This window comes from Salvia hispanica, chromosome 6 (genome assembly GCF_023119035.1).
Source record: "Salvia hispanica cultivar TCC Black 2014 chromosome 6, UniMelb_Shisp_WGS_1.0, whole genome shotgun sequence".
NCBI lineage: Eukaryota > Viridiplantae > Streptophyta > Magnoliopsida > Lamiales > Lamiaceae > Salvia > Salvia hispanica.
The window spans coordinates 41896609-41915957 of NC_062970.1; the positions used below are offsets into that span (position 1 = coordinate 41896609).

At 35.6% G+C, this 19349-nt stretch overlaps 3 protein-coding genes across 7 annotated transcripts; all 3 read right to left on the reverse strand.

Moving 5' to 3' along the window:
- Positions 1-1727: 1727 nt before the first annotated feature.
- On the reverse strand, positions 1728-3655 carry LOC125196714 (F-box protein PP2-B11-like). Its single transcript, XM_048095327.1, has 3 exons — positions 3300-3655; positions 2631-2740; positions 1728-2400 (listed from the first exon to the last, which is right to left on the reverse strand). Exons 1-3 carry the CDS (start codon positions 3558-3560, stop codon positions 2010-2012), a joined length of 762 nt encoding a protein of 253 aa, XP_047951284.1. The 5' UTR covers positions 3561-3655; the 3' UTR covers positions 1728-2009.
- Positions 3656-4411: 756 nt separating this feature from the next.
- LOC125191979 (glutathione reductase, chloroplastic-like) lies at positions 4412-10348 on the reverse strand. Of its 3 annotated transcripts, none has more exons than XM_048089429.1 (18): positions 10081-10348; positions 9885-9958; positions 9596-9746; positions 9001-9065; positions 8168-8237; positions 7851-7922; positions 7546-7749; positions 7203-7276; positions 7029-7112; positions 6784-6871; positions 6492-6573; positions 6176-6252; positions 5772-5879; positions 5590-5654; positions 5360-5473; positions 5165-5264; positions 5025-5078; positions 4412-4757 (listed from the first exon to the last, which is right to left on the reverse strand). In XM_048089429.1, exons 3-18 carry the CDS (start codon positions 9734-9736, stop codon positions 4668-4670), a joined length of 1488 nt encoding a protein of 495 aa, XP_047945386.1. In that variant the 5' UTR covers positions 9737-9746; positions 9885-9958; positions 10081-10348; the 3' UTR covers positions 4412-4667. The 3 variants fall into 3 exon arrangements, with proteins under 3 accessions (XP_047945386.1, XP_047945387.1, XP_047945385.1); XM_048089430.1 differs by having other exon boundaries at positions 9596-9769; XM_048089428.1 differs by lacking the exon at positions 9885-9958.
- A 537-nt stretch (positions 10349-10885) lies between these two features.
- Positions 10886-17536, reverse strand: LOC125194096 (non-lysosomal glucosylceramidase). Of its 3 annotated transcripts, none has more exons than XM_048092130.1 (19): positions 17048-17536; positions 16800-16915; positions 16031-16141; positions 15911-15967; positions 15741-15817; positions 15556-15655; positions 15295-15368; positions 15109-15209; positions 14916-15019; positions 14764-14817; positions 14611-14666; positions 14481-14519; positions 13871-14012; positions 13546-13730; positions 13287-13354; positions 13045-13117; positions 12806-12867; positions 11419-12718; positions 10886-11336 (listed from the first exon to the last, which is right to left on the reverse strand). In XM_048092130.1, exons 2-19 carry the CDS (start codon positions 16878-16880, stop codon positions 11075-11077), a joined length of 2946 nt encoding a protein of 981 aa, XP_047948087.1. In that variant the 5' UTR covers positions 16881-16915; positions 17048-17536; the 3' UTR covers positions 10886-11074. The 3 variants fall into 3 exon arrangements, with proteins under 3 accessions (XP_047948087.1, XP_047948086.1, XP_047948085.1); XM_048092129.1 differs by having other exon boundaries at positions 16800-16918; XM_048092128.1 differs by having other exon boundaries at positions 16800-17536.
- Between the last annotated feature and the right edge of the window lie 1813 nt (positions 17537-19349).

The window sequence follows — 19349 nt, forward strand, 5'->3', positions numbered from 1 at the left end:
TATTTTTGTGCAAAGAGTGAATCTTTTGCTTCATAATTGCGAAAATATAGGCAACCTAAGTAAACGTGAATGTCAAAGTTTCATATCTTTTGTCGACTATTTGTCGTCGTTTTGCTATATTTTATATATGCCGTATCTTTTTGTGATGTCTTATCTTATCCCTATGTGGAAATAGATGAATCATTCCTTTTAATTAATCAGTTTAGAATTATGAACAAACACAAAAATTAAATCAATGAACAATTCCATCTCAAGAATTGCACTTAGAAAGATATGAATCTATCGTAGATCTTTGTATAAAGAGCTTAAAATGATTCTCAATTTCCTCTTACATATTTGTCATATACGAATATAGAGTTCAGAGAGTGTTCAAATAACAACCCTTTCATTTCGTAATTAAGAATATGAAATTTATTTTAAATTCATAGATCGCTAGAATCTACAATGAATGCATATATGTATAGTCTTAACCTATGATTGACGAATAATTTCCCTTAGAATAAATGCAATTATGTAGTTTTAATTAACCTTTAAAAGGCAAATAATTAATTTTAGTAATTGACTTATACATTTAGATTAAAATAAAGAAAAGAAAAGAAAACGGATATTTTCAAGTTTGTGAAAAATATGAAAGTAAAGTAGGGAAAAAAAAGTAGGTGAAAAAAGTGAAAAAAGGGTGCAGAAAGCTACCAACTTTTTTTTATTGTTGGACTATATATATTGCCTCTCTGTGTTAATTTGACTTGGACTTTGCATTAATTGGAAAATTACAATTTATTAATGTTTTCTTGTGTAGTATGGCGTGGCTGTCACATTTGTATAATTTGTATGTTTATATAAAAATACACGCATATGTATATATAAAATAAAGCCATGCAGAAAGTGAAAACAAAAGCAAAATCAAAGGCATGAGTGGGGTAAGGCTTGTGACAAATTTCAGCACTTGTCTCCTTGATTGAATGCACACATCCCCACTTCTAGGTGTCTATACATATTTAGATTGATTTTTTCTCTCTTAAAAATCAAGAATTCGTGTATAATCAAATCTATACAATAATTGCATCAAACTTATAATATAATAGTGTTAAAAATCCTAAGTGTGATTAAGCCATGCATATAGTATAAAAAATAAGTGGTTAAACGAATACCTATTTCATTTAGCAAAAATTAATATAACTAATCATGCTTTAATGTAAATTTTATCATAAAACTAAAAATATCACAAAGCTGCAAGATTTGAGATCACTTTATGATTTAGTATATACTAGTAAACTGAATTTGATTTAAATAAATTATATCAATATTCAATGTGATGGAGTAATATTTTTGTAGTATGAGCTTTTTTTACCACGATTCTCTGATCCGTTTATAAATTCATTTTATTTTCAAATTAGTCAAGGCATATAACATTTTTCTATATTTATAAGACGTAAAACAAACGGGCATTCGTTTGTATCCAGTTACAAGTCGTCATTGGGCCGGGCCCATAGTAATATTCTGCGATGATGATAATAATAATAGTAGTAATAATAATAATGACAGCAATAATAATATAATAATAAAAATAATAACACATGGGGTGTGATGTTAATGTAACCTTAATAATTAATGAGACATCAATGTGATAATAGATTGATAAATTAGGTTAAATAAAAATTAACAAAGGACTTAATTAATTTGAACTTAGAACTCGTAAGGTTGGCCCAATTCAAATTTAAAAGATATCATTGACAAAAGAAACAAACAAATGTTTATTACTGTTTAATATTAGAACTGGTCGTCGAACTGTAGGCCGAAATTTTAATTGGCCCGACAATATATCTGCAATTCAAATTTGCTAGTACAATTTAATAGAGGGTCGGTCCAACTTGGTCAGAAAAACCCTGTTTGAAATAAAGAGAGTACTAGAACCACTATATAACCTATAATTTTCACGGCCTACTTTACTTCATTTGTCACCAGAACAACATGTAAAATAAATGTATTGCTGATTTTTTGACGTTGTCGTGCTATAAAGGTCGGAACTCGATACCATGGACGATAAGTCCGGACTTGTCGTATGGGCTATTGATCTCGGTGAGCCACGCCTCCACTTCACCTTCGTCCTCGCTGCTGTTGTAGAACCTTCCCATTTCTATCTCCAACCATCCATCTCCTCTCATCTTTGCTATTTTCCCAGTTTCTCTCGATTCAATACGCTCCTTTTTAATACCATTTTTATTTGAATTTTCATTGGGAGTTAACCTTAATACTGTGTTTGATGATCTTAGGCCTTCCTTGCTTTCTAGCAAGAACACTAAATAGGCTGCATACATAGTGTTTTTGGACAAGATTTCAGTTTTTATTTTTCCTTGAATGTGAATCCATCCCATGGATCTCAGCTTTGCCACCTCTGAGAATCTGAATAAAAACAACAACAAAAAAATGAATTTTATTTATGTGACGACTCCCTTCTTGCACGCGTACCCAATGCGCACTTAAAAACAAGGAATAAATGTCATTTAAATTACGAATTTCGATCCTAATTGTATCTCAATTAGGTCAAAACTCATGATTTAAATAACAATTATTTTGAAAGAGATGAATTTATGTAAACACTTAAAATTGTTTAGTTAAGAAATTATATAAACCTGGACATTGGGTTTGGAATGAAATCCCAACAGCCTTTCCAAGAAATCATAAGCTCCCTTGCTCCAATCATGAAACACTTCTTTCCACTTCTTTTGTCGATAGAAAAGCTCTGTTTTTTATCAAACATAGTTAATTATTAGTAATATACAAGTGACATGCATTGATATATGTATATGAACTTTAATCAAATAGCAAGTAACAAGTCAAGTCAAGCCAATAAACTTGACTTTAGTTTATGCTTATTTGAGTTGAATTGTATGATAATGTTTTTTAATCTATGTATGCATTTTGCAATATTTTTGTAAAGGAATAATCGTGCAACTTCACCAACTTTTAGAAGCTACGACAATCTTTTACTATCTATTACTCCCAATGCCATACCATGGTCGTAAAGTGAGTGAAAAAACTAAACATAATGTAGATTCTACTTTTATATAGAATAAAATATGAATGAGAAGAGTTAGTGTAATGAAGTTTATTTATCAAAATTAGTAAAATATAAATGAGATAGTTAATAGCAGAAAAGAGTTAGTGTAATGAAGTTTATTTATCAAAATTAGTAAAATATAAATGAGATAGTTAATAGCGGATGAAATGAAAAGGAAATATGAGACAATTGTTCACGAAAAGTTGAAATATGACAAAACGGAATGAGAAAGAAATGTTACCATTTTGCCTTGATCGATGAGGATAGGGGAGTCAGAGAGGCTGAAATAGAGGTCTTTTTTGGTGGCATATTTGAGGGGAGAGACTGCTTTGGAGATGATTTCTTGATAATCAAGAGGCAAGAATCTCTCCCAAACGACATCGCTTTGTGCCACCGATTTGAGCTCTTTCGACACAGCCGATGATCTCGAAGCATCCACAGCCGAAGTGTATGACAGAATCTCTGATATGCAATCCTCAGGCAATCTTGCAAACCACTCCATATCAAACTCACTCTCTCTCTCTCACTCACTCCTTAATTTTGGTGATGATTGATGAACTAGATTAATGATGTGTTTGCTTTGTTACATACACATAAATAGAGAAAGGAGAGAGAGCTAATGAGATTTTCTTGCCTAAATTGAAAGAAACTGTCAAACACACGTGATTGTTTGGTTCTTGTTTGGTCTGAAATTTGCAGTCTTAATCTTACCTACTTTCACTTGGGCATAATATTATGATATTGGATTTGAATATGGAGTATTATTTTAATTCACTAATCATGTGATTTATTTCGATTAAAGATAGTTAAGCTAGATGTCACGTCAAAATGGTTTCTTGATAATCATTACTAGACATTTTTAACCAAAACCCAAATTAAGTGACAGCTTGTTGTTAATAATTACTATGTCAGCTATATAATAACTACAACAACTACTATAACATTTAATAATTGAAATATTTAGTGAGGAAAACGGCGTGTAGTAATCATTCCAACAACCCATCTTTTACTAAAGAAAAAACAGCTACTTAAATGTTTGTCAAAAGTTGAAAAGTCCATTTCTGCTACTATGAATATTCATTGAAATATAACATTCAATGTTATCTTAGAAAATACTTTTCAAAGTCTACATACAAAAGAATCATGTGACTTACATCCAACTCGAAAGTAATTAATAGTATACTACATTAGACTACATTCTTTGTATTTTGGAGGGGGTTTCCTAGAAAATGAAGAGCCATTTTGTATTTTGGTGACATCGAAAATAAATCATAAATTAAATCTTAGGAATTTGAAGGGGAAAACAAGGAGCAATTCAAGAAAAATCCATTTTAGGATTTAAGTGGCAAAATATACAAATTGAAAAGGATGCCATTTTCCATCATTAAGCTTCTCAAGATCACATTTTCCACCAAATTTAACCCAAAAATCCTAACTTCACAAAAATATCATAAAATTCAAGGAAAATGGTAGTAGTGTGTATTATGAGATTCCAGCTACTTTTATATCTGCTACTTTTCTTTTTTCTACATTTTCCTGCAGAAAATATAACTTTGGTGTGTAACAAGGTTTGGCCAACTATGAAGCATCACATATTCATCCATGACTACTAAATAGTTTTCGGCTTGCTAGGAGAAACTCGCCTCGTTACAGACCGCATGGTCACGAACTCCTCTGCAGAAGAGGGGTGAATGCCAATCTACAACACAGACAAAGTGTTAGCAGCACTGAGATGGTTGAATTCTTGCAGTCTATACATAAACAATGTAGCAAATATCTTTCACGTCATCTGCTTCTTGGAAGTTCAAGAAAATAGACAAACCAAATCGTAGAAAAGTTCAACCAACAAGGAATCAAACAAGCTAGATTTAGTATCAAGGCAATAGTTGTGTATTGAATCAAATAGCAGATGAAAAGTGTGATTGACAGTGATATTTTGTTTCTAAAAAGGTTGATGAGAACTCACTGTGCTGTCGAATTGTGCTTTGGTTGCTCCACACTTGAGTGCGACAGCAATTCCCTGAGTGGAGAGGGTCATGTTAAGGTTACAAGCATGAAACAGGAATAACGACGAATAGAGATAAAGGAGGAAATTATTTCGAGTACCTGCATGATCTCAGGAGCATCAGGCCCACACATGGATGCTCCAAGAACCTTATCAGTCTCTGCATCAACGACGAGCTTCATGATTGTTTTCTCTTGCCGTCTGCACAACAACAGATATCATCAGAAGCGCGTGTTTAGAAATTTTACAGGTAATATTTAATATTCTCACACAGAACGAACTCTTCATATGCCTACCCGGAAATAGTGTTCTTCATTGAATTAAACGTAGACGTGAAAACCAAAATGTCACCGGTTGCTTTCTCTAGAGCCTGTTCCTCACTGAGGCCGACTAAAGACAGTGGTGGTATGCTGTCGAGTAAGATAAGAACATGTTCAACGTTAAATATTTGAGAAATCAAATGAAACAAAATAAAGGAATACATCAAGAATCCAAAGTTAAATGTTGTGCTATAAGATGGTAATACCAGAACACAGCACAAGGAACGTTGTCATAATCAGGTGCTGTTGGCTGTCCACCAAAGACGGTTTTCTACAACAGTAAAGAAAAAAACTTTTCTATCAATTAAGACACATTTAATTAGAGTATCATGATATATCTGGATCTTTGTCAAACACACAGAAGTTTAGTGTGAGAGAGGGAACATACGGCGAAACAGGTCCCTTCCATCAAGGCAACAGGAGTAAGATTCAATCTGTTTGTAACATCACCTATGGCCCATATGCTGGGTATGTTCGTGCAGGAGTATTCGTCAACCTGCCATCTATGCTTAAGTGAACTACAGAACAAACACGAAAAACTACAAATAGCAGTTTCCTTATACTATGTTCGTGAAGTTTCCTATATTATTTGAAATTCAGGAAGACAAACATTAGAGTATAGAATGTTGATAGGCTACAAGGAACTGCAGTCGGTACTATGCAGTATTGCACCATGCTGATTTCATTTAATTATATATTTAGTCGATAATGGTCAGAAATCTTTCTCTGATCACGAACTTTCCAGCAATACAGAGAAAATTTTACAGTTATGACTGACTGATAACAATTCACCTTCACCGCGCCAGTTGTACTATCAAGCTCAACTCCTACAGATTCCAGATTTAGCCTTTTAGCATTTGGGACCCTGCCTGTAGCCAACGAGTATAAAATCATCATTGGTCTCTCATGAAGGGAAAGATTACGCCAAAGTTAAGTTCATTTCCAAAAACATATGTATATTTCTTGTTCAGCAGAGTATAAATTTCAGACCCACACGTTCAAGTGCAGGTTCGTTTCAACATAAAAAGGATTTCACGAAACTATGTTCACTGTAACCATATCACTATCGGCACACCAAAATAAAGTCGCCCCGATGTTGAGAAATTACCTGTGGCAAAGAGTACAACATCGGCGGTAATTTCTTCACCGTGGCTGGTGAAAACTTTTATACCCTCTTCGGTTTTAAAAAGCTGAACCACCAATTAGTTGTGTAAAGTCATTATCAATATCAGAATGAACTTAAATATCAAGCATAAAATGTGAATGCAACAAATTAATTTGTTGATTCTTTTTTATTTCCAGCATGGGTTTCCTTTGCAAATTTCATCCATTGTATTTCCTTTTCTCTCTGTGTGTGATCTGATGAAATCAGGAAGTCGAATTTAAAAAGGATGTGGCACCTCAGTTATTGTTGTCCAAGGATGCATGGTGATTCCCCTTGCTTCTAGATTTCTTGCAACCAGAGCTCGCATCTCGTTATCAAAACCTCTGGTAAGATTTTAGGAGAGAATAGCATGAGATCATCGTACCAAGTAAGACCAAAATAACAGAAGAAAGAAATGATCTATGCCTATGATATCCAGAAGTTTCACTCTGGCAGGTAGCTAGAAACTACAGAAAAATGATTTCATGGAATTACTTTCACCTTAAGGGAAGTTCTTTTCTGAAACACAGATCAACATCTACACCCATCCCTCGCCATATTGAAGCAAACTCAAGGGCAATATACCTGCATTTAGAGTTTGAGATAAGTGACATTCACTTTGATTTCTATGCGGCCTATATAGATGTGTTAAAACAAAGTGCAACAGATAGTTACCCTCCACCAAGTATGACAGCTCGCTTAGGCAACTCTTCCAAGCTCAACGCCTCATCTGAAGTTATAGCTAATTCCTGGTGTAAACACAAATACAGGTGTACATCATAGCAGTTCATACAGGCAAAGTTCGCCATAACAATATAGGGAGAAAAAATGGACACTAAAACATATATACAGGTCATGAGTCTCATGACCACCTAAAGTAATACTATTATCTAACAAGCACAAGTTTACACTTTACACAGCAAGGATAAGTGAGTTTCTGCTCTCTACAAATAAAAGAATCAGTGAATCTAAGATTTGCACACAGTTAATCATGTAAAAGGACAACAGTTACACTCACCTGACCTGGAATATCTGGACGCTGAGCACGGCTTCCAGTTGAAATTAAGATATGTTTTGCAGAATACCTTAGTTTTGTCCCATCGATTTGAATCACTTCAACGTCATTAGGACCTGCAACTCTTCCCTCACCTTCAAAAAGCTTAACTCCAGCATTCGCAAGTAAACGCTTGTATGTTCCATTTAATCTAACTATTTCTTCTGTCTGGCAGCATCATTAAAAGATCAAGAAATTGCAAGAGATAGAACTTGAAACCAATTTCTCTGAGTATTGAGTTTGAATAATATTCAGTACGTTTCATGTACCTTCTTGTGTAAGTGTTTTTTCCAATTAAAATCAATTTTCTCATTCAGCTCCCATCCGTAATTCCTTGCATCCTGCAAGCCCGATGTAGGATAATTGAAAACATGCATTATCCAATAGGTCAAGAAACAAGATCAGATCATATTCTTGATAAATTATATTTATTGGATTCTGGAACCAAACCATACTAATATGAGATTTCATATGATAGATCAGAAAATTTGATATAAAAATTAATCTGACTGTAATGATAACTCAAAACTCTTCCTGAAATACAAATTTTCTATAATTCATTCGCATTAATTGATGAAAAACTCACCTCTAGATCAGACCCAAAAGAAGCACCATAAAATAAAATCTTTTTGGGAACACAACCACGAATGACACACCTGAAATACAAACAAATAGTTCTTTAGCTATACTGCCGGTCTCAAAATTAACACCTTCCATCTTGCAGCTCATTTGCATGAGACAACCTAATTCCATTAAGGATTGTAATCCACAAAACTTGACTACTTTATGTATGAATGCCATCCTTCATGCTTGGCTGACAATTATTTAACAAGATAACACTTATTGCTTGGAAAACTCTATATGTCTAAAACAGTTGCTGCTGTAGATATGATCAATATAGTATCTGATCAATTACTTATATCGAATTTAGTTAGATAGCTTAAATCAATACTCTCCCAGCACCATGGTGCATATTTTTACCCAAAATTTCCACTGAAGATAATATTTTAACTCGGGAAGCTTGTCTGGAGCATTCTAAATGTAACTAATACTATGCAAATCCCAAACTCATAATCTAAACATGAGAATTTACAATTTGATTTATAGAACAGATCCAATTGATTAAAACTAAGCAGTCATCCTCATTATCAACGGCATAGCAAAAATCTACCTTTATTCAGATTAATTAGAACATGAGATTGCTTAAGAGACAAACAGATTAATTAGAACATGAGAAAACTGTATAACTTCTTTTTTATGCAGTCTTCCTGAACACTGGTTTCTAGATGACTGCCATGAAATTGTGCACATCTATTAGCACTCAACATGCTGGATAATCATTTGAAAAAGGCTTCTCTTAGGTTTTGGCTGACACCAAAGAAGTGAACTATACTAAAACTAATATATCCTTTTACTTACGTTCCGCCAACTCCTCCAATAACTTCAGAGCTGATAGGATGAAATGGAAGCTCACAGATCCCAACCTGTTAGCATTGGAAGTCATTGAGTGCAGATAAACTTAAAAATATCACATTATTAGAAGGACTCATCAGCTTAAAAAGAAGTGAACAATGTATATGTAAACAACCTTAAAAGATCTAAACCAGAAAATAGAAAAGTTAAAAAAAATACTCAACCATAACTAAGAACAAACATATAGATAACACATCTCTGGTCCCAATATGAAAAAAGTCCCCTTGTAGCACTTGTTAGACAGTTACTTTCTTAGTTATCCAGATCGAAAGCAAGGAATGGTGACATACATTAATGCATAAACTGACACCACAACCCCCAGCCCCCACAGTCAAATGTGTAAACAGGAATTTAACAGATTTGGCTGAGCTACAAGATTAAGAACACGCAAACCAGCAATGATAAACAAGATTAAGAACACACTTTCACTAGGCAGTTTATATTGTTGCACCAAGTATGTAGACCTCAACACTAAAGTGAACTGTCGGAATACACAACATGTACCAACAGAATCTCACAGTTGCACTCTCATTGTTGTTACCTTAGCTCCATATTGAGCAGAGAATCGCGAGGCACGAACTCCTCCACTCCCTGCCCCAATCACAAACAAATCAAAGTCATAGAGAGCCTCCCCTTCATCAGATTTATCCAGATCCCCATCAACAAGCATCTTCCTCGTCATTTCCACAACACTACAATCCACAATCAAGAATGACTAAGAATCCATTAGTGAACTAAGAAATGAGGATATGAGACCAAACCCAAACCACGAAAATATTCTGATTTCTGATAAACCTCAATGCCTCATCTCACACTGAAAAGTTCATTACCTGTCACTCGGTTCTTGATGGAAGAATTATGCAGTTAACGGATTACTTCAACTACTCAACTACCTCTATCTCCTCTGGCATTCAGTGAAAGAAAGCACATTTTGATTGTAGTTCAAGCAAGTTTTTCAAGATGACATCTTTTTGCATAAATAAGCAATAAATAAGCTGGAAAGTGGAAACAGATCAGTCGACTCACATTTATTCGTCTTGCTCCCAAAAAAGAACAATGTCCAATTTTGATCTAGGCCAAATCTTGGGGAAGGAAATGGAACAAAGTATCAAATAATAATGGGTTATTAAATCTAGAGCGTAAAGGTAACTTTGTGAAGCGCAAGTTTAGAATTTCATTGACAAATTGAATATTTGATGACGACAGAAATGGGCATGACAGATGTTTGTTGATTTGCCCAACCGAGAGATGTGGGCTTTATTATTACAAGCAAGCAAGACTGCAAGAGTAAATGAGGATTGACGATTGGATACAAAGATACTATAATTAATTACCGTTGTATTTAGATTTTTATACTCCAATCATTGAACTGACTAAATATAGACATAGTCTCCTTTCCTTTGTATTCGAAAATTATGAAAATCTATTTTTGGTATATTTGAGAATACAAATTTTACTCAACTATTAATTTAAGAATAAATAAGACTATCAAATATGACTTCACATTCAATGGTTAAACTTTTGGTCTCATATCACTTTCACATTTTCATATTTTTGTTTATTTCTTTAATTTTAATTTTGTTTGCATTAATTGAATTTAGTACTAGTAAGAGACTACTATAAATGAACAATTATTTATGATTGTTCAATGTGGACAGCACAAGCATGTAAGCATAGCCTAACTTAGGTAGTTAGACGATTATCATGGACGTTGGGTCGGATCCCCTAGGGAAAAAGATATGAATAAAAATCGCAAATTTAAGAATTGTTGAAGCAATGCCTCACAAAATTAATTGACTTCATAAATCTAGGTATATCGATGTAGACAATCTCATGACAAGTTAATCTTGCTCATTTTCGACTCTAATTCCTTACAACATTTTTGTATATAACCTTAGTAAGAAGCGACAGATTATTGCATAAATTTGAACTAGAATTCGACTATACAATGTTAAAAATGAATGAATTACAATTGTCATACAAATGCAGTAAAATTAGGTTCCCATCTTTGCAATTCCTCTCAACACGAACAGTGAAATACGGCATTGCCAAAGCACCACGGCTTCTTCGCTATCTTCTTCGTGCCACCCTCGTTGCACGAGGGATTTGCAGTATCGGAGGGTACGTGCGATCTATCCATCGCCATGACCACAGGGGCTTTCCTGATCGTCTTCGACGAGGACAGAGCCCATTGCATCGCCCATATGGCGAGCGGCCTCATGTATATGAGGGAACGGAAGTGGCCGTCAGTCGTCCAGCCTTCTGGCGTCTGGAAAGCATACCTGCACGAGTAAAGACGGGATTAGACCATATTCGTAGACGAGCAAATGTTGTGTGTGGATGCGGTGAGTTGATGTGACTTACCCGTATCCCTCGTCCGACCAGCTGGCTAGGAATATGCCTTCGGCGGTGGTGAAAGCCTGCTCCGTCATTCCGGCGTGGATCATGGTAGCAGCCGCGGCATACGTTACTCCCGTCCATACTTCCCGGGATTGCATGCACGATTCGTCTACCTTACCGTTCGGATGCATCCCGTTAACAGCCCCGATCCTGCCTCCTTGGACTTTCATGACGTTGAAATCGTGGATCTTCTGGAGCGCGCTTCGGATCTTCCGGTCGTCGAAAAGATCAGGCAAGCCCGATGCAGCCGTGTACCACTGTCCCGCAAGCTGATCGGCTTGGATTGATTTACTGTTACTGCTAGACCCGCTGTCATAGTTGAAATACGACCCGTTCCATAACTTCTCCTCGAATACGGCTTTCCCCTTTATGAATTTGTTCTTGCACTTTTCGGCGAAGGCTTGGTCGCCTAGCTGGACAGCCATCGTCGCGGCAGCTTGAAGCGCGGCGAGCCATAAGGAACCACAGTAAGCACTAATGCCGTGAACAGTCCAGGCGTCGTATGTTTGATCCGGGAACCCATCATTTTCGATCATACCGTCATTGTCCCTATCAAATTGGTCCATGTAGTCTATTGCCGCGCAGACAGCGGGCCAGACCTCTGCTCCGAAAGAAAGATCCCCCGTTGCAGCAAAGTCTCGGTACACCTGAAGAACAAACTTCGGGTTAAGATCCTTCCACCTACTCGTGTCATGTATGTTGTATGCGTTCATCTCGTGCCACGGGTCGTGAGTTCCAAGATCGTGAGGAACGGCTCCTTTCACCTTACGGATTCCGTGATTCCCCTCCGCTAAAAACTTAACTTTCCGTCTGTCCTCAAACAGCACGGCATTTGCGAATTCCCGTTGTATGCTGAGCTCGATCTTTGGAAACAGCTCAAGAAGCGCGAATGACGCGTAGAAGTGGACGTCGTACGTGCACCACATGATATACTCGACACCCTCCAAATACAAAAACTTCCCTACATCATTATCATCATCATCGTTCACGGGCTCTATCGACTTGATAGGTGAAGTCCCAAGGGAGTTGCCTTCACCACCACTCCCACAAGAGCCCGACTCTTCTTTGTCTGAAGATTCTCTCATAGCCGAATCTCCACCTCCGCTTGGATCAATATCTACGGAGGCCTCAGAATCTTCAACAGCGGACTCATTTACAAGTCCAGCTGATTTGTGAACTATCCGTACATGTTTCTTTTTCGATTTTTTGCTGTTCGTAATCACGGACTTGATACCAACTGAATCCTCCATCGGTGAGCCCGAGTCTGCATGAACAGCACAAGCAGTTAAAGAAACAAAGCAAATGATATCACATTACGTGCAGAAAAAAAATTAAGTAGAAGAATAAATACCAATCCAAACTGTTCCACCGGCAACTAGAAAATAGAGCTCATTGAACAGAGTAAATTTATACCTGCAAACAATTCACGGCATTCAGTTGAAGACTAATCACAAGCTAGAGAAAAATCCTTTCTATCGAGCGCTAGGAAAAAAATATAGACCACAGAACAAAAACGGACAGACATTTTCATTGGTGGAAACTTAGCAAACACATCTCTACGGTGTTGTTAGGATGTTAACCATTGCTTACCATTCCGGCAGTTTATCATCTTTAAGAATAGGGTTCTGCCATTTTTCGATCTCTTCTTCCCACAGCATATACTCTGAACAAGAATCAAACGAAAAGGTGATTAATGCAGTAGAGGATAGTGCCCTTTTCTAACAACTTTGAAATCTTCAGTTCAAAAGAGAGAGAAAATAAAGGAACAACTTTGAAGTCTTAGCTTTTCTATTGATCGGTGAAACGACAATAGAGGTAACGAAATCACTCACTTGTTAGAGAGTCGTGGACCAGGTCCTTGGCTGCATTTTTAGAAGTGCCATAGTATTTAGTATACCTCCTGTGCCCATTTGAACAAAAGAAGAAAGGGTAGGTAAGAATATGCAACGACATGAGCCGATTTCTCGAAAACTGCGTGGTTGATCTTAGAAAAGTGAAAAGTTAAGAAGAATATAAAAGAGAATGAAGACTCAAAAACTAGTAAAAAAGCAAAGCACACATGTAAATATCAGAAAAATTGACCGGAATTACCTATGGTAGGACTTCCCTTTGCAGAATTTAACTTTAGGAGATGACCAAGAAACAGCAAAAGCAATTGTGCACTTTCCATGAGGCTCAACCCATGTAGAAGCAGAAACTGCAGCGCAGTGGGTCTCCCCAGGTGACGAAGGCATGCTAGGTCCCTTGTTCGAGTTCTCTCGATCAAAGTGGCCATCCTAAGAATCAGACTAGATTAGCTAACAACGCTAAAATTATGAAGAGGAATAAAAAGTACGTGTATTAAATCTAAGCCATGTGCTAGGTAAGCGGAATTAAGCAAATAAAAATCAAAGCAATCTGTGGCAAATCAGCGTACCTGAGCCATTTTGTCCCACATATCTTTTGCAGTTACGCAACTTCCTTCGTTCAGGCTAAAACAAGGCAAGACTGAGACACTCACATTTTGAGTTTCACAGGCAGCAATTGCATAAGTCACGGGAGGGTTATCTTTTGCCGTCCTGAAAGTGATAAATATTGCAATCCATTTGGTTAAATTCCAAATCAGCATGTGCACGTATGTAAATCTACATAGGGTGTACTGAAGTAAGTCATGTATAAGTCCAAACATACAGCAGTTGTACATGTAAATCCAATCGAGATCTCTCAAATATATTAGACAGCACCATTTCCATATTTTAATGCAGTAATAACATATGAACGTATTAGAACACTCAACACGAGAAAACGGTAGCTAGCTCAAAACTTGCTTCAAATAAAGCTCTGACGCAAATAATTCCCTTAGTTAACAGTTAACTCATCAGGAGAATAAATTGGCCTTGTCTTATATTAAGACCTAAAATTCTTGATTGGGCGGGAAAGAATCCAGAATTTTGACTCCAATTCAAGAATATGGAATTTTCACACCTAACCCAAAGAAAATATGCCAAACAACCGTCACATTTAAGTAAAAAAGTAAGATGACTTGCTTGTGATGTAGCAGCACGCCTGATACTCCATCTTCACCTCTATAAGAAAAGAGAAAAAAAAAACAAGCACAAATGTCAAAATACAATAAAAAGTTGATTGGTTGAACAATACTCTGTGAAATAAACTTACATAAATGGCTCGTTGACGTGTTCCCCTGTTAGATGTGAGGTGCCTCCAATAGAATTCTGCGATGAAGAGAAAGATGTTGCCAAGTAAGAACCCAAACTCAGAAACACTGATATTACCAGAACTAAAACAGCTATAAGGGCATGAACAACTCACCGCCCATGTAAAACATAGGCTGACTTTTGCCCTCTCCTTCCCGGTATTCACCAACTATATAAGACATAAAAACCAACATGAGCAAGTGATTATTCATGAGCAGAATGTTTGCTGAGATAGAAGGATAAATGTTGAATGCGAAATTGACATACAGTGTACACAAATACAGATGTGGGAAGGCTGCTCTCTCGATAATTATGAGGTATAAATGGTGATATCTGCCTACAAGATATTTTCAGCTCAGGGTCTGGTTCACCTGTTGAAACAAAAAAGAAAGAATGAAAAACGCAGACGACAAAAATTGGCACATCTACCAGCCATAAAACACTTGAGGTAGCAAGTTACCGTCATAAACTGTCCACGCCCTGGGGAATAGAGCATGATATGTAGAATGCTGACCATTTAAATTCCAACCCCATGATGATATACCTTGATCACTTGGCTTTCTGTCAAAACAAAGAGAATGCACTAAAGGACATTTCACTATGATGCACATCTCAAATGTACTAATTACACTGTCACAATGCTTACCCTAAGCCCTCATGTCGGCCGGGAGATAAAACCGATGAATACTTCTTGTTTCCTCCATCACGAGATATGAAGATCTGTAGAACTAAAGATATTAGGATGTGATAAAAATAATACTGCGCACTATAGATAAAGACATTTTTTCCCTTTTTAATGAAAAAATAATTTTTTGAAATTCATGAACAGCTCACAGATTGACAAAGATACGTGCATTCATCATAAGCAGGAATTACTTTACGGATATATTGAGGAGAAGGTTCTTACAGAGAATTGATTGGCCATCACCGGTGCAGTCTCGCATGTACCAGGAAGTATTTGAAAATGCCTGAATTCCCCCCTGAAGCCTCTAGATATGCTACCGCTCCTGTGTGGGCATAGAAGACGATCCGTTAAGTTTCCACAACATGGTCGGCGAGAAAGAGGAGTGCCAGATTATAGATACTGCTTACCCCATCCCACCTAGAGGAACACCTTGTGATGCTGAGGGTTTGCAATGTTCTCGAGTAAAAGGATCTATGGGTGCTTTCTGTACAAGAAGAGAAAACAAAAGTAAGCTCGTTTATTGAATGATGCTGGAAAGGGACAAGATGTTCAAAAGGATGGGTGATGGGGAACTTACTCTTCCATGGGATGCTTCTTCCCGTACGTAATGCCATAGTCGTATTCCAAGTCGAATCTATAATCAAGAACAATGTGTCAATGACGAGTCAAGCATTTTATGAGAGAGAGTGCTGATTACCATTTGTATGGCTTCTCTAAATGTGATGCTGAATTCTTTAAGAATGCTGGCATGGCTATTCAATTTTCTCCTCAATGCGTGCTCGGGAGGGGCAGAACCATCAACATCAAACTGTTGCCACACAAAAATCAGATTACTGAGATGCTTATATACAGCTACTAAATGCTACTCTAATATACATCTCCACCTTAACAATAAATCAAGAGAAAAGAACTGTGAAAATTATATGAGATGAACACAAACATAAGTGGAATTAATTAATAGAAAGGACCCTAGGTAACATGTACTATAGTAACATCTGTATAATCAAAAAGCTGAGTTAAACATTAATTTATCAATTTCTTTTCTTCCACCCAATCAGCTCGCTTTCACATACATGGTGAAACTTGCAGGAGATGCCTTTAGACATTATCATAACACACTGATTAACCAATCTACATTGTAATCTTCCCTGCTATATTTAAATAAAAGAGCATCAATATAGTACTATTTGATTCTTAAATGAAGGTGTTTTCAAGCAATTATGAAGAAGAGAAACACAAAATTAGTTTATCTCTATACGTATATAACAGGCAACAGAAAAACCAAAAGCAATGAAGACCAAATTTTAGTGCTTTCTGTAACCATCGATCATAATATCTTCAAAACTTGTCAAAATTATGTAAAGTGCAGAATACAAAGGCCATGGATCTTTAACTTCAAAGTTGAGTGCCGTAATTGGACTGACTAACTAAATATAGAAATCACAGCTTTGCAAGAGAAAGCTTACCAACTGCAAAGTTGATCGATTAATGTATTCTTCCGGCGGCCATGAATTCTTTCTATAATGAAACAGATTTCCACCCACCATTCTCACTTTTCCAAATTCAAGATTGGACTTTTTTTCTTCTTTTTTCAAATGATCCCAATGAAATGGTCAGTAAAATAGAAAATTAACCCCAATTGAAAAAAATTGGGGAGAAGATGAAGAATCTTAGCGTGGAATCCTCCCAAAATCCAATCTTTAAGATAACCCACCTCCAACTCCCAATAAACGTGCAGCAGGAAACAGAAATCTTCAGTTTTTCTTTTACTTTTGTTAAAAGTTTGAGGCTTGATCGGTAGAGTGCAGAGAAATTCCGGTTGGAGGAGTAGGGTGGTGGCCTGTGGGTGGGGATCGAAAATCTCGGGATTTGGATATGGATTTTTTTATGAAATTAAAATCTAATAAGAGTGGTTTGTTGAAATAGAGGAGAATCCACCACCTGGATGTATGGAGCTCTTGTGATTTGCCAGGTGGTGATGAATAAGAACAGTAACACCTCAAGCCTGCAACTCTCTCTCTCTCTCCTACTTAATACTTATACATATATATAATCTGGTGCGAGGCTTCTTCTGTAGTTGTGTATGAAGAGAGAGACAAAGGGGAAAATGGAAGGAAGGTAGAAATAGCATGATTTTAGGGATGCAAAAAGTTGACTGTGGATTTTAGTGGTTTGGTTTTCACTTCTCTTTTTGGTTGGCGTTGATCAACCAATTTTCTCTCAGTGCACTGTCAAAAATAAATTTTGATTTTCAGTTTTTCTTTTCTTTTTCGGTTATTGTGGAATGGTGGAATTTGATGCTGGTAATAGTGCTACGTGCAAGGGAGATGGTACCAAATTCTGAAAATCACATTGTTGGAAATATTTAATTATGGTTAATAGCGGATCTTCATAGTATAAACTGTAAAATGTAAATATCTTTGATAAATAAAATGAGAGGAGTGTATAGAAATAACATGTTTTAAAGAGAGTTTTAATAAATAGAAGGTGATTGATTTTGATGGATGAATAAGAGGGAAAATGAGATTATTATTTACAGGTGAATTAAGTACAAATTGGCTGGGTTTAGAGGAATAATTGGTGTTATCGATCGATTTCAAATATATACCAAAAATTCTTAATTAGATTGAAGTACTTATCAAAATATACATTAAACTTGGTCAATATTAATACACCATTCATAACGAAAAAAAACTATAGCATAACAAAGACCACTCACATTGAAAAGAATTTTGTAACAAATCAACCTCACCACCATTAGAATTAGTTGTTCCACTGAAAATATTTAAGTTAGCAATATATTGACACTAGGAGTAGATAATTTCTTGTTCTATTATCTCAATTTTCAAAAGGTTATCTTTCTAAATGGTGTTTTCAGCATTTTCTTAGTAGTCATAATACTTTTCACATTGTAAAGTAATATGACCATGGAAATAGGAATATTTGTAGCAGGGTAGTTTTAAAGGTTCACCGACAATGCTATAAAATAGTAAAGTGACTAGGCTATTTTAATAATCACTTTTCTTTTCTTTACTTTTCTTCATGTTTTTGGAATATAATTATCTCCACATATTTAATATCAAGTAACTTAATTTTGTATGATATCAACTCATATAATTGTGTATTTAAAATTTAAATGATTTTAATATAATGAAAAAAGAACTGCAAATAAAATGCCATGAAAATTTATTGGTCAATGATGTCGATGCATCTCATTGCACCTTGATAAACTTGTCATGCATTTAGCCCACAAAATCATATACGCATGTTGTGTGCACACACACAAAAATACATGTGAATCGCAAAATGATCATTTAGTACAAAATTTTATGAAATGCGTTATTAGCAAATTACATTTTATCGATCACGTGAATGATCTCACAATTGTGAGTTATCGACCTATCATTATAGACTAAATATTTATTTTATAGAATTTCAAGAAAATTAATTAATTTTTTGTTGAAAAATACGTACACTTAGTTGGATTACCCTTTATCACTAAAATAAAAGAATATAGTGTATGCGTGGTATGACACTATATAAATTATTAAAAAAGAAAACATGTACAGCTCAAAAAATATTGCTGTGACGCATCAATCCAATTATTTTACGTTCCATGATTAGGTCAATTATAATCACAAAAATGTGTACGGTTCGGATGTACTGCTTGTTTGAGAATTGATTTATGAGTTAATAAAACAATAATATAGAAACAAAATACAAAGTTGATATGGCCCTGTCACACTTGATTCAACTTTCATCCAATGTCGGTATCTACCAAATAAAATAAAAATAGATAAATAAGAAAACTAAATATCGAAATAAGCTTTATATCTTTGCTTCAATTTTAAATTTTAATTTATCGTATGCATATAGTATTTTTTTTCAAGCAATCACTATCAAATAATAACTGCCCATATTCTAAAATTAGGTGGGACTGAAATATCGTGTGTACCTTGAATTAAATTCTAGTTAATGCTTTACATTTTGAACTATATATACACAGCAAAAATTAT

Coding starts and splice junctions, on each gene's coding strand:
- LOC125191979 (XM_048089428.1), bottom strand. CDS start 9,736: ATGACGAGGAAGATGCTTGTTGATGGGGATCTGGATAAATCTGATGAA. Junction 7,113..7,202: donor GCTGTCATACTTGGTGGAGG/GTAACTATCTGT, acceptor CTCTAAATGCAG/GTATATTGCCCTTGAGTTTG. Junction 6,253..6,491: donor TGTTGTACTCTTTGCCACAG/GTAATTTCTCAA, acceptor CGTTGGCTACAG/GCAGGGTCCCAAATGCTAAA.
- LOC125194096 (XM_048092130.1), bottom strand. CDS start 16,880: ATGGTGGGTGGAAATCTGTTTCATTATAGAAAGAATTCATGGCCGCCG. Junction 14,520..14,610: donor CACGTCAACGAGCCATTTAT/GTAAGTTTATTT, acceptor CTTTTCTTATAG/AGGTGAAGATGGAGTATCAG. Junction 12,719..12,805: donor CGGTGGAACAGTTTGGATTG/GTATTTATTCTT, acceptor CTGTTCATGCAG/ACTCGGGCTCACCGATGGAG.
- LOC125196714 (XM_048095327.1), bottom strand. CDS start 3,560: ATGGAGTGGTTTGCAAGATTGCCTGAGGATTGCATATCAGAGATTCTG. Junction 2,741..3,299: donor TCATCGATCAAGGCAAAATG/GTAACATTTCTT, acceptor GATAAAAAACAG/AGCTTTTCTATCGACAAAAG. Junction 2,401..2,630: donor ATTCCAAACCCAATGTCCAG/GTTTATATAATT, acceptor GTTTTTATTCAG/ATTCTCAGAGGTGGCAAAGC.